The sequence below is a fragment of the Artibeus jamaicensis genome, unplaced genomic scaffold, assembly GCF_021234435.1.
Source record: "Artibeus jamaicensis isolate MK-2021 breed Jamaican fruit bat unplaced genomic scaffold, CSHL_Jam_final contig_729, whole genome shotgun sequence".
Taxonomy (NCBI): domain Eukaryota; kingdom Metazoa; phylum Chordata; class Mammalia; order Chiroptera; family Phyllostomidae; genus Artibeus; species Artibeus jamaicensis.
Genome location: NW_026521939.1, coordinates 1,713,895 through 1,727,011, shown reverse-complemented (window position 1 = coordinate 1,727,011; position 13,117 = coordinate 1,713,895). Strand labels below are relative to the sequence as shown.

The window sequence follows — 13,117 nt, the reverse complement described above, 5'->3', positions numbered from 1 at the left end:
AGGTTCATTGCCATCTAATTGTGCTCGGCAAGTCCCCTAAATGTCTCTAAGCTTCAGTGCCCTCATCTGTACAGTGGGTGTAATAATAGCACCTGCTTCGGTGGGATGGAGTGACCAGCCTCACTCGTGAAGACCAAGTGACAAACTATACCTGGCACACAGTCAGTGCTCAATAAATGCTTTGATCACCGTGATTGTGCCATCTCGTTTGGACTCTGGGTGGAGGCTCCTTTGGACAGTGGCTTCTCTGTCTCTCTCAGGTTCATCAGGAAACAGGGCCTGGACCGGCTTTTCCTGGAGTGTGACGCCCACATGTGGCGCCTGGGGGACCGGCGGATCCCAGAGGGCATTGCTGTGGATGGTGGTTCGGATTGGTTCCTGCTGAACCGGAAGTTTGTGGAGTATGTGACATTCTCTACAGATGATCTGGTGACTAAAATGAAGCAGTTCTACTCCTACACCCTGCTTCCTGCTGAGGTGAGTCTCCAGGGGGATAAAAAGTGCCAGAGAACGGTCAGGGCTGGCTCTTACTTACCTCTGGAGCAAAGCGAATGCTGAATTTTTGGCAAAGCAATGCGGAGTCCAGTACGCAGCCCTCCAAACATCCAGTTGAAGATGGAGAACAGCACTGGCTACCAGGGACCTTGCTGTCATAGCAACAGCCCTGGTCCCCTCCGGTCTATGGAGGTTGTGTGGAGTAGACGCAAAGTGCTGCCATCAGCCATCCACAGTGTCTCTGTGGCAACTACAAACGGCAGCCCTTTTTCGGGTACCCGGCTCCCGTTGGTAATAAAAATCATCACAATATACTAATTTTGTTAGAACAGGACACTTACTGCCTTTTTCTGGGAAACTGTTAAAAAAATACAGACCTTTGCTATCTACAGTGTTGGTGGCAGCAGCCCTCATCCCAGGATTGCGTGGTGCGTAATCTGCACAGCTGTAAGAGCTGGCCCTTTCAGGACACTCCCTACACTGACAGCCCTCATGGGCAAATGCCTGGGACTCGGCATTTCCTGTTGGCTTTTGGAAGTATTTGAGAGCTCTAGGCAGCCTGTCACCACTCTTCAGGCCGGAGGGTGGGAAGCTATCTTAATTAGGGCTGCAAAATATGATAGGGTAGGTGGCTCATAAACAACAGAAGTTTACCTCTCACAGTTCTGGAGGCTGGATGTCCAAGATCGTGCTGCCAGCATGATCGGGTGAGGGCCCTCTTCCAGGTCACGCAGACTGCCTACTGACAGTCCTCGCTGTGTTCTCACAGGATGAAGGGGTTAGGGTCTTTCTGGGCTCCCTTTCATAAGGGCACTCACCCCCATGCGTGAGGGCTCCACCCTCCTCTTCTAGTCAGCTTCCAAAGGCCCTGCCTGCTAACATAATCACATCAGGGGTTACAACTTCAACCTCCAAATTTTAGGGGGACACAGTCAGTCCTTTTCAGAAGCCCTATTGTTTAAGACTGGAGACTGTTCTAACATAGCCCTGGACCACCTGAAAGTGGGTAGGCACCCAGAGCTGAAGTGTTGCCCCTGGTGTGCCAGCAGCCTCTTTATCAGACCTGGGCTGAAATATTCCAGGTTAAGCCCCCTGACCTCCAGCCCTTAATTTCCTACTTCAGAAAACTCCAGAGCTGGTTCTGTTTCTGTTGAGCCCATGACAGGTCCCCTGAGTGATCCACCAGTTCTTCCTGGCTGGGTCCCATCTTTGGACCCCTCAGGTGTTATATCTCTAGGACAGACAAGACAGTGCATCTCATTCGATGGCCTCCATGTCCCTCACCAACATGCGGGGCAGTGACAAGCTCTGGGTAGGGCTGACTGCCTGTGTCACTCCAGAGGAATGATGGGCTTGTTGTAACCAGGCCACGTTTTTGCTATTCTGCACACTTGTTAAGTAATCAGCTTTTAATCCTATTTCAGCGAAAATCACCTTTTCTCTCAATTCTGATAACCTCCTCATCCATTATCTTGGACAGAATTTCTGTATCATTATAAAAGGACACAGGGCAGTCAGTAATTGGGTACTTTCCCCCACTGCTTGATGGAGAATGTGTGCTTCTGTGGGCTTGTAGACAAGTCAAGCTTAAAATCCAGGTTCACCAGCACGTCATTTAGCATCATGGGAAGGTCAGCTGGGGATGGTGGGTGGAGCCTCATTTTGCCCACCCACCCATTGAGAAGAGACTGCTTGGAACTTTGGTTCTTTTAATCAAATTGCTCATCCTGGGCTGGCTCTCTCTGCCCCGCTCCTGCAGCACACACAGGCACATTTCAACTCAGGTCCCTGTTAGATCCATCCCCCCCACCCCAGCACCTCCACCTCTCCCTCCCATCTCCCAGACCACTTCCAAGGAACCAGCTCAGAAGAAATCTGAAGGCTGTGCCATAAATTTATAACAGGCAAACACATGTTCCCCCATAGCTTCCCCTAGGGGGCAGAGAGCAGGGGAGAATGTATCTGCCTAGTGTCTGGGTTGTCATAAAAGTGTCCAAATAAAAATCAGTGTCTCTCTCTCTCTCTCCACATTTCTAACCATGTCCCTCCTCTCTGACCTCTCTTTTCACTATCAACATTACATCTTTCTCACATTCCTTGGAGAGGTGGGCCAAGAGTCTTAGGATTAGGGGAAGCTATTGTGCCTGGTTCAGCACCGTGGACAGCAAGCAGCTCCTTCTCCCCCTACCCCCACCCTTCCCCTCTTTGTAGTCACACTATATCTGCATGCCTTCCAGCCCTGGGGCCTGATGCACCCTTGAATTTCCCCTCCCTTACCCAAGCATGAAATTCCACAGCATTCATGTTTCTTCTCAAGAGATCTCAGAGCTGAATCCCTTTGGTTTCGGACATGGCTACTTGCAAAGCAAAAACCAAGGGCCCAAGTTTTCCTGAAAAATTGCCCCTATATTTTCCCCTAACCCCCATGTGTTGATATACCCGGAGGGACTTTTCCTCTCTGCTGAGCAGACAGAAGATTCCTGGATGATAAGCCGTATCTTGAAATCAGGTTTTGGACTGCTGGGGAAAAATAATTAGAGAAACACTCAGAATATTAGACTTCTGGACAGAATGAAGCCACTCTGGATGAAACATCTGGTGTACCTTGAGTAGAACCAGATTGGCACTGACCCCAGTTATAGGAAGAACAGATGAGTTTCCGAGAGAGTCCCTTTGCAGTCAGGTAGTCCCAGGGCAGGATCCCCACCCCATCCCATTCAAGGGAAGCTGGAAGAGGTCTCAGGCTGGTTCCTCTCTCCCCTACAGTCCTTCTTCCACACAGTCCTGGAGAATAGTCCTCACTGCGACACCATGGTGGACAACAACCTGCGCATCACCAACTGGAACCGCAAGCTGGGCTGCAAGTGCCAGTACAAACACATCGTGGACTGGTGCGGCTGCTCCCCCAACGACTTCAAGCCCCAGGACTTCCACCGCTTCCAGGTGAGCCCACCATGCCCTGCAGCCTCCCAAACCACACCTTCCCGGCCAGCCTCGGCAGGCATCCGAGGCCAGGCCTGCTGACCATCTTTTCCCCCAGTTCTCAACCTGTCTGTCGATAATAATCATGACAACATGAATAGTGACCAACAGTTTTTGATGACTCTCTGCCAGGACTCCATGTTGGTTCATTAACCCTGCAACAACCTTACTAGGTAGGTAGGTAGGTAGGTAGGTAGATAACTAAAATTATTATTTTTATTCCACTTTAGAAATAGAGAAACGGAGGCATGCAAAGATCAAAAATCATGTTCAAGGTCACATAGCCCAACGTATCTGTTTCCAAAGGCCACCCTTGTATCCATTTCTATGGATTGTCTTTTAATCAGAATCCCCTGAAATAATTTGTTGAAAACACATCTCTGAGTACAAACTTGAGTCTTATCTGGGGCAGTTTCTCAACCTCAGCACTATTAACATTGCGGTTGAATAATTCCATGCTGTGGGGCTGGCCTTTGTGTTGTGGGATGTTTAGCAGCATTCCTGGCCTCTACCCACTAGAAGCCGATAGCACACCATTGTGACAATCAGAAGTGTCTTCAGACATCACCCAGTGTCAACCGGGGGCAAACTACTGATCTCCAGTGAGGCCCAGGAATTTTTGTTTTTAATGTATTACAACTTTGGGGCCTGATCAGTATAGCTCAGTTGGTAGGGTGTCATCCTACAAAGCACTAGGCCACCAGTTCCATTCCCTGTCAGGGAACATGGCCGGGTTGCGGGTTTGGCCCCCAGTCAGGGCACTTATAAGAAGCAATTGATCGATTTTTATCTCTCACATCAATGTTCCTCTCCCTCTCTTTCTTCCTCCCTTCCCCTCTCTCTAAAAATAAATTTAAAAAATATTTAAAATATAGCCCTGGCTGGTGTAGCTCAGTGGATTGAGTGTGGGCCTGCGAACCAGACGATCGTGGTTCGATTCCCAGTCAGGGCACATGCCTGGGCTGCAGGTCAGTTCCCAGTGGGGGACACATGAGAGGCAACCATACATTGATATTTCTCTCCCTCTCTCTTTCCCCTGTAAAAATAAATGAATAAAATCTCTTTAAAAATATTTTAAATATATATTTTACAACTTCAGGCAGTTCTGATGAGCAGCCACACTCTGTTAACGTGAAGGAGCGTCAAGGGGTAGAAACGGTATTGTCCTCAGAGGCATCTCTGCATAGCCTAGTAATTTACAGTTTTGGGGAGAGTGGGGGAGGAGGGTGATAAATGCTTTATCTGCTTCCCACGAGCCCCAGACCTTTCCATCCCAGGTGAGCACGTCTCCTGCCTCCTCCAGGCCAGCACCTGGAGCTCCTTCCTCCTCTCCTCCTCAGTATGCCCCTGCCCCAGCTGCAGAAAACACCAAGAGAAGGCTGCAAAACAAGTGAACACGTCCCTCTGAAGTCACTAGAACCACCACATGGACATGGCATGCTGCTTCCCAAACCGCTAAGCCATAGGGAGGGTGGGGACAGCAGGGCCAGGCTGATAACCGGAGGTGCCCCTGCCGACTCCCCACGTGGATCTTCCAGTCTCTTAGCCAGGCTCCTCAGAGTGTGGTCCACGGACCAGCAGCATCAGAGTTACCAGGGAGTGTATAAGGCATGCAGAATATCTACAGTTTCAGACCTGCTGCTGCAGAATCTGCATGTGAGCAAGATCCCCAGGTGACTGGAAGGCTCTGTATGCTTGAGAAACACAAGGGTGTGGATCTGCCCCCTCCAGGCTCTCACTGTGGGCATTGGCTTTACTGGGTAGACATCATTGCCATTGGGCAGATGGGGAAACTGAGGCACCGAGGGGCAAGCTTACTTGCCCATGAACACACATGTAATGGAGCTGGGCTGAAGGTCCCACCCATATGTTTCCAGTTCTAATGCTGGGCTTTTTGCACCAGGCCTTCCTGGCTTTATGTCTGCACAGGTGCAGAACAGAGCAGGCTTCATCCCTCGAGGTCCCCACCTAACGTCTTTCGCTTCTGTAAGTGGTTGCTACAACAGTCTTTTCTTAGACTTTTTTTTCTGGTGGCAGATTGAGAGCTACCCAGGGACCTCCTTAAGCCCATGTCAATTTAGGCATTAACTTGGGTGACATTTTTGCTCTATTGCCCATGCAGAAAGGATCTGTTGAAAAGAGGGTTGCAGGGGGAATATTTGACCTGTTGAAAAGGAGTAAAAAAAAAGACTCCTTTTATAGAAGAGTCATTGCCCTCATTGCAAAGGACCTCATCATTCAGAGCAGGTAGCCGTGGTGGTTCTTGGGAGCTGGGCCCTCTCAGGCCATGTGCAGGCAACAGCACTTACATCCTCAGCATCTCGCAGACATCATGGTCTCTGATAAAGACTGGCAAACACAGAGACAGCATGTGCTCACAGCTCATTCTTCCACAGTAAGCAAAGATCAAGAATATCCCCCAACATCTAGAATCAAGAAAATGCTACCTGTAAGGAACTCAAAGTTCTTGTTAAAGGAACTTCGAAGAAGAGAACAATAAATATAGAAATGTGCCCTTTTTGAAATGCAGCGGTGATCAGAAATTCATGGATGAGGAAAGAAGGCTGCCCTGCCCCTGAATTCGATTCTCTGCCCCCAGAAAACAAAGACTTGGAAGCCTCTGGTAACAGGCTCAAGGGGGAAGTAATACTAGTCACATAATACTAGCAACTAGCACTGTGTACCAGACTCTATGCTAGGTACCCATATTATACCCATTTTAAAGACAAGGAAGCTGGGGTCCCAGGTGACTTGCCCAAAGACATATACAGCTGGAAAGTAGCAGAGTGAGGATCTGAACCCAGTAGTGTCTTTTCAGTACTACTGCAAGGGAACCAAGCTGACCACAGAGGCAGGAGGTCCCAAGGGTTCATGAAGCAGAGAAGCAATGGGATGTTCAGAATAATACAACAGGTATTTGTTATTAGGAGCTTTCAATTTACTCCATTAGTAGCTGGATCCTGGGACAATGCAAGTAGAAAGCAGTTGGGTTTGAGAGGCATCAGATTCAGGTTCAAATCTTATGACTGTATGAGTTTGTACATTATCACCTCCCCTCTCTGAGTTCAGTTTCTTCATTTGTAAAATGGGAATCATGTACCTGCTTTGCAGCACTGTTGGGAGTATTAGAGGTGATGCCGCAGCCTCAGTGCCCTGCATCTATTATTATTAGTGCAGTTATTATTGTCGCTTTTTATCCACAGCAGCAAAAACAGTGCTAGACGCAAACTTGGGTCGGTAACAACACTAGACCATAAGCTCCTCAAGGGAAGGGGGCTGGTGTTTGGATGGTTTCTGTAGCCCTAGACAGGAGTCAGCAAACTAATCTGGGCCAAATCCAGCCCACTGCCTGCTTTTGTAAATTCTTTTGTGACACAGCCACACCCATTCATTTTCCATTTTTGCCCATGGCTATTTGCACACTTCAGCAGCAGAGGTGAACAGTTGCAAAGCTGGAAATATTTATTATCTGGCCCTTTACTAAAAAAGTTTATTGGTCACCACCCGGACCATAGTGTAAGACCTGGTAGATAACAGATGCTCATGGTTTTATTTCTTTAATCCTGGATCCTCGATCTTAATCCTTTCTCTGCCATTACCTTTCTATGTGACCTTACAATACGTCCCTTTCCCTCTCTGGGCCTCAGTCTCCTTGAAAACTGGGCTTACATAAATGGTCTTCAAACACTGCATCATAATCACCAGGGAAGCATTATGGGACACAGATGCCTAAACCTCATCTCCAGAGATTCTGACTCTGCTGCAGTGCCCAGGAGGCAGTAGGGAGTGCTGGGGACTGTGGTGAGCTGAAGAAACTGTACCCGTCTAAAGGGACAACTGCTTTTCCGCTTTAACCAGTTATTGCCATGTAGGAATGTGGGTTTGGGGTTGCTAGGTCTATTTCTATTTAAAGGGAAGCCAATAATTGTTTCTGCAAACTCTCCTACTTTTTAAATATTGCCAGTTAATTTAATTTTAAAACACTCTGCTGGACAATTAAAATATATCCGTAGGCTATATTTGCCCTGGAACTCCAGCTAAATAATATCTGAGATTCATCCCAGCTATAAACACTAGGATGTAATTTATTTAACAAACATTTAAACGATGCTCACCAGATGCCCATCATTGCTCCAACTGCTTTACAAATATTAACTCATTCCATCCTGGCCACCTGTATTATTGTCTCCATTTTACAGGGAAAGAAGCTGAGAACAGGGAGGTTAGTGAGTGTCAGAGCTGGGGTTTGGAGGCAGGCGACCTGGCTGCAGAGCTGTGCTCCCTGCCCCCCACCCCCTCCCACTACTGACCGAGATCTTTTTATTCCCTTGAGCACAGCAGACAGCCAGGCCCACCTTCTTTGCCCGCAAGTTCGAAGCCGCGGTGAATCAGGAGGTCATCGGGCAGCTGGACTATTATCTGTACGGGAACTACCCTGCGGGCACCCCTGGCCTCCGCTCCTACTGGGAGAATGTCTACGATGAGCCCGATGGCATCCACAGCCTGGGCGACGTGGCGCTCACCTTGTACCACGCCTTCGCCCGCCTGGGCCTCCGGCGGGCTGAGAACTCGCTGCACACAGACCGGGAGAACAGCTGCAGGTGAGCCAAGGGGATGATGGAGGGTGGAGGGTTGCCGGCGGACAGGAACTGGACGGGGAGGGAGGGTGTAGATCACCTTCTGTATTAGGGGCTCTGCTTCGTGCTTCTCCTTCTTTTCCTTTGCCTAAAAAGTGTTTATGTAACCATCCCAGCATTCAAAGCATGTCCCTGCTAAGCCATCATCAGAATTTTACACTTTCAGAATACCAGATGTAGTATTTACCCAGTTATTTCCTTTCTCTGGACTCATTCTTTATGCTAAGCATATGTATTTTGGGAGGCTCTCACCCTGGCCGGTGGCTCCGTTACTTGGAGCATTGTCCAGTGCACCAAAAGTTTATGGGTTCGATTCCAGGTCAGGGCACATACCTGGGTTGTGGTTTTGATCCCCAGTCGGGGCACACATGAGAGGTAACCATTCAATGTTTCTCTCTTCTTCTCTATCTCTTTCTCTCTCTCCCCTCTTCCCCCTCCTTTCCCTGTCTCTCTCTAAAATCAATAAGCATATCCTCAAGTGAGGAGTTTTTTTAGAAAAGAAGCCCTATATCACCATATTATATAGTTTTGTTTGTCTTAAATGGAAGGTAACCATGGAAATACAGAACTTTTTAAAACTTTATATTATGGAAAATGTCAAATATATTAAAATTCAGAGCTCCCATCACCCAGCTCCAGCAGTGACCTGCTCCGCCGAGCTTGCTCCATCGCCTCCTCCCCCTCAGGTCAGTGTGACTGAGGCACATCCCAGACATCACATCATGTCAGCCATAAGCATGTTCATTTACGTCTCTGAAAAGTAAAGGCTCCATTTTAAAACCAACCATATTATCATTACCACACCTGAAAATATAACCAGAGACATCATCAGTATGCAAAACTGTTATTTAAAACTTCAGGTATCCCTTAGAATCATCTCACCTGCCACTAGCAGGTACCAGTTGACACTTGATGAAAGAGTGTTCTAGAATGTATAGAAAGAAGAGGGGAAGGTAGGAAAATAACTCAACATAACCCCCTTCCCTCCACTGCCCTTCCCTAAGCCAGGGAGTCCTTTTCATTTTGTGTGGCTTAATTCTTCTCTTCCCTAGCCTTGTACATCACAGATATGTACGTATTTGCAATGAGAATTCTGCGTCCTGCAACATTAGCCCCCTTAGCCCCCTCTCCCAAACTGCTCTGCAGCTCCCATAATGCTGATAGTCTTTTTTAACTCTGCTAGTGTTCCACTGAGTAGAAAGAAACTCCAGAGTTTGCTTAATCCAGTCCTTTCCTGTTGCTATTGTCAGTGATGGGCCATTGTAAACAATACCCTGATGAATATCTTTTTTCAGAATGCCTCTTCATTTTTCCCTTCTTTCTTCTTCCGATTATTCTTTTAGGCTGTTTTTCCAGAAGTGCCTCTAATCACTCTCCTCTTTCTTGTACACCCTTTTCCTCCTCCCTCCTCCATTTTTAAGGAAAAAAAAAATTAAAATCAGTCTCTTTCCACCGAGGCTTCCCCTATGTGCCCCACCTTGCCCACTCTTCCCTCTTCTCAGGAACTATGGCCTACAATCCTGAAAATGTGGAAAAGCTTCCTGACTGGGACCTCACATGTGGCCAGCTGGGTTTCTGCAGGGCTGCCACAGCTTTGCCTTGCTTCCTCACGGCCTCAGCCCTCTCTCCTCCCCTTGCAGGTTCCGACTTAGTTTAACAGAAAGCCCAGTGTGGGTTGGGAACCCAGGACCTGAAGACAGACTTCCACTCTCCGTCATTGCCTGTTGACCTGGGACAAGTGATTAACCTCTCTGACTCTCAGTTTCCTCATCTTTGAAATGGGAATAATAATAAGCCTTACAGCATAAGGTGTTATGAGGTTTAAAGGAGATAGGCCTCAAAAACAACCTTATCATATGTATTATTGTTATCCCCATTTTAACAGTTTTACATACAAAGGGCTTAGTAAATGTTCATCCCATTATTATTAAGCTGCCAAAGTCAACAGGGAGCCTAGTGTGTGAGCTACATGCTCTGTAACCAGTTATGTGACCTGCTCATTGTTCCCTCTGTGCCTTCCTTTGCTGACCACCCTCGCTGACCCCACAGCAGCCTGGGCTTTCCCAGTCTTCAAGGGCTGTCTCCAGTGGTACATCCTCTGTGGAGCTTGCCGAGCACTCCCCGATAGCCCACCCCTCCCTCTCCCAAGCTGAAAGTAGCTCCTACGTACTGCAGCCCTTCCATTGCACTCAGAGCAGTACCTTTGGTTAGAGTCCACAGTGAGGATCTGGTCCCCTTGCGGGTCTTGGGGCAGCATCCTTGCTCGCAGAATTACAGCCTGATTCCCAGTACACAGCCCAGGGCCACACTTGGGAGCTGGATGTCTTTCATGAGTAATGTTAATCCCAGGCTTCTTAGAATTTATAAGGTAAATGATTTCATAGGAAATTCCAAAAGACACCCCCAGTTTATTTGAGGTTGTTGAAATTTTCTTCCAGTACTTGTTTTGGGGTTAAGTGAGTCTTCAAGTGCCTCCAGCCTGGAATCCTCTGACTGCTTGCTCATTTTTTATTATAATACAACCACTGTGCCTTGCTGTGGGCAAAGCCGATATATTTGTGAATATGAGCCTGAAAATACATCAGGACAAAGGACCCTTATCCCAAAAGGCAAAACAGTAAATTCCTACCCCTAGGGTATCTGGGGAAACAGCAAGTGTAAACTTCCTTTCAAGAGTCTCGTTTCCTTTGGGCACTTAATGCAAATTGTGTCTTTCCAGTCTGTGGTATAACCTTTCACAAAAATAATGTTTATTGATTTTTTCTCATTACAAAATAACACATGCTTATTGCAGAAATTTCTGAAATGGCAGATGGCGAGAACAAGAAAATAAAGTTTGCTTGTGAGCACCCTCCAGAGATAAAGATATCAGTATTGTATTACAAGTCCTCAAATTCAAATGCCCTCCTGGGCCAGGCAAGTAGCATGTGCCATTCAGGCAGGGCTGGCCCTGCAGTGAGGGCTGACCGTGCCAGCCCAGAGCCCCCGTCGCCCCTGGTGCTGAGCTCCAGCACATTCCTGCCCTGTGGGAATGTAAACATTGAGCTGCCAGATATTTTTCAAGGCAAATCAGAAATCTATATTTTTGTGAGTCTCCTAATTTTTTTCAGTGTCCCCTTATTTTTTCAATGTCTGCTTATTTAAATAAGAAAAAACTCACCTTCGGGTAAAATGAATGCATCTGTGGCATCCTTTAGGCTCTGTTGCAATGCATCCAATTAAAACAAACTCCCTTCTTAGTTCTCATTATCTTATACTTAATTCTACCATACAGCCAAGACGAGTACCATATAGTCAATATAAGTGCCAGAAGGCTTAATGTTCGTTCAGTCTTGGGTTGAGTGTATACTAGATGTACCTCCGAAGCAATGGGTTCAAGAGAAAATCCATCTAGAATTCTTTCTTCTCAATCAACAAATATTGGTCGAGCATCTGCCATGTGTCAGACTCTGTGTTAGGTTCTAGGCACTCAGCCATGACCCTGATAGGCCATGCCCCTGAGGTCAAGGCCCTCTCATTCTGTCTATGAAGACAGACAGTGCCTGAGCACTGGTAAACAAGATCAGTAGGGATAAATGCCCTGCTGAGAATGAAGGTAAATTCATATAATAGCCATGAGTTGGTGACTTAAGATTCACCAGTCAAGGAAGATCTCAGTGGTAACATTTAAGCCAAATGATAAGACAGAGCCAGCCATGTGGTCTAAGAGAGGAGCATTCCCAGCACAGAGAATATCCTACGCAAAGGCCCTGAGGTGGAAATGCACTTAGCGTGTTCGAGAATCCAAAATAATGACTGTGTAGAATCCCAAACAAGGTCCATGTGGCTAGAAGGTGGTGGTCAGGGGCAGTGGGAAACAAAATAAGGCCAGAGAACAAGGCATGGCTTCGACGACCAGATGAGGCATTTGGATTTCTTCACAAACATTCAGCAAAGCCACTTGTGGTATTTAAGCAGGGGATGGTGGATATGGCTATTCTGAGGTTACAGTGGATGAAAGTAGGATTTAGACAAGTAAGGAAGCATGGTGGTGGCTTGGACAAGGATGTTGGCAGTCCACAGGAGAGTAGAGGATGGATTCAGGTGAACACAGCAAGATTTCTTAATAGAAGGGGAGGGAAAGCAAGCAATCAAAGATTACCTCCTTGGTTTCTAGAGTGCTCGGCCACTGCTCATCTCCTAGACCCCCAAGGTCCACCCCCTACGATTGACTGCTCCCTTCTGCAAACATTTTCTTCTTTTGACTCCCATGCCAGCAAGCTCTCCTCTTCTTCTTCCACTCCCACTGACCCCACTGACCTCACAGAACAAACATTGGCAGTGCATTATTTAGCTACTGCAATAATGCCGCATAACAAATAAGCCTGAAATTAGTGTTTTGGAATGACAAGCACTGACCTGATGTAGCACTCAAGCTTGCAGGTCAGTTGCACAGTGTACCTGAACTCAACTGGCATCTCTCCTGAATATGCAGCTGCTGCAAGTTGGGAGCAGGGCTCTCCTGTTCTTGGCTCGGAGGTGTTGGCTGGGACCACGGGGGTGACTCTGCCCTGCCCCAGTGTCTCATCCTCCAGTGGACTAGCCCAGGCATGCTCCCAGGTAACCTAGGAGTTAATCTTTGATTGCTTGCTTTCCCCTTCTTCTATCGAGAAATCCTGCTGTCTCCACCTGAATTTATCCTCTACTCCCCTGTGCACTGCCAGCATTCTTGTCCAAGCCATGACCATGCCTTACCTGGACCTTTGCAGGAGCTTCTTTATGTCTGCTTCCTACTTTTGTCCACTATAACCTCATAATAGCCATATCCATCATCCCCTGCTTAAGTATCATAAGTGGTTTTGCTAAATGCTTATGATAAAATCCTCACCTGGTCTACAAAGGCATGCTGTCATTCCAAAAGAGCAAGAGAAGAAATGTGCAAGGCTTCTTGAGGCCTGGCTGGGAGCGGGCAGGAGCCCCCTCCCACCACCTTCTGCTGGCCATACCAGGCTCAGGAGTGGGGA

The 13,117-nt window shown here is 47.5% G+C and overlaps 1 protein-coding gene across 2 annotated transcripts in view; it reads left to right on the top strand.

Annotated features, from left to right (window-relative positions):
- XYLT1 (xylosyltransferase 1) overlaps nucleotides 1-13,117 on the top strand; it is a 302,373-nt gene that overhangs the window by 267,202 nt on the left and 22,054 nt on the right. For both annotated transcript variants that reach the window (XM_037153120.2, XM_037153119.2), the window contains 3 exons: nucleotides 261-477; nucleotides 3,262-3,438; nucleotides 7,816-8,078. In XM_037153120.2, the coding sequence (XP_037009015.2) occupies nucleotides 261-477; nucleotides 3,262-3,438; nucleotides 7,816-8,078 (657 nt within the window). The remainder of the gene's footprint in view (nucleotides 1-260; nucleotides 478-3,261; nucleotides 3,439-7,815; nucleotides 8,079-13,117) is intronic.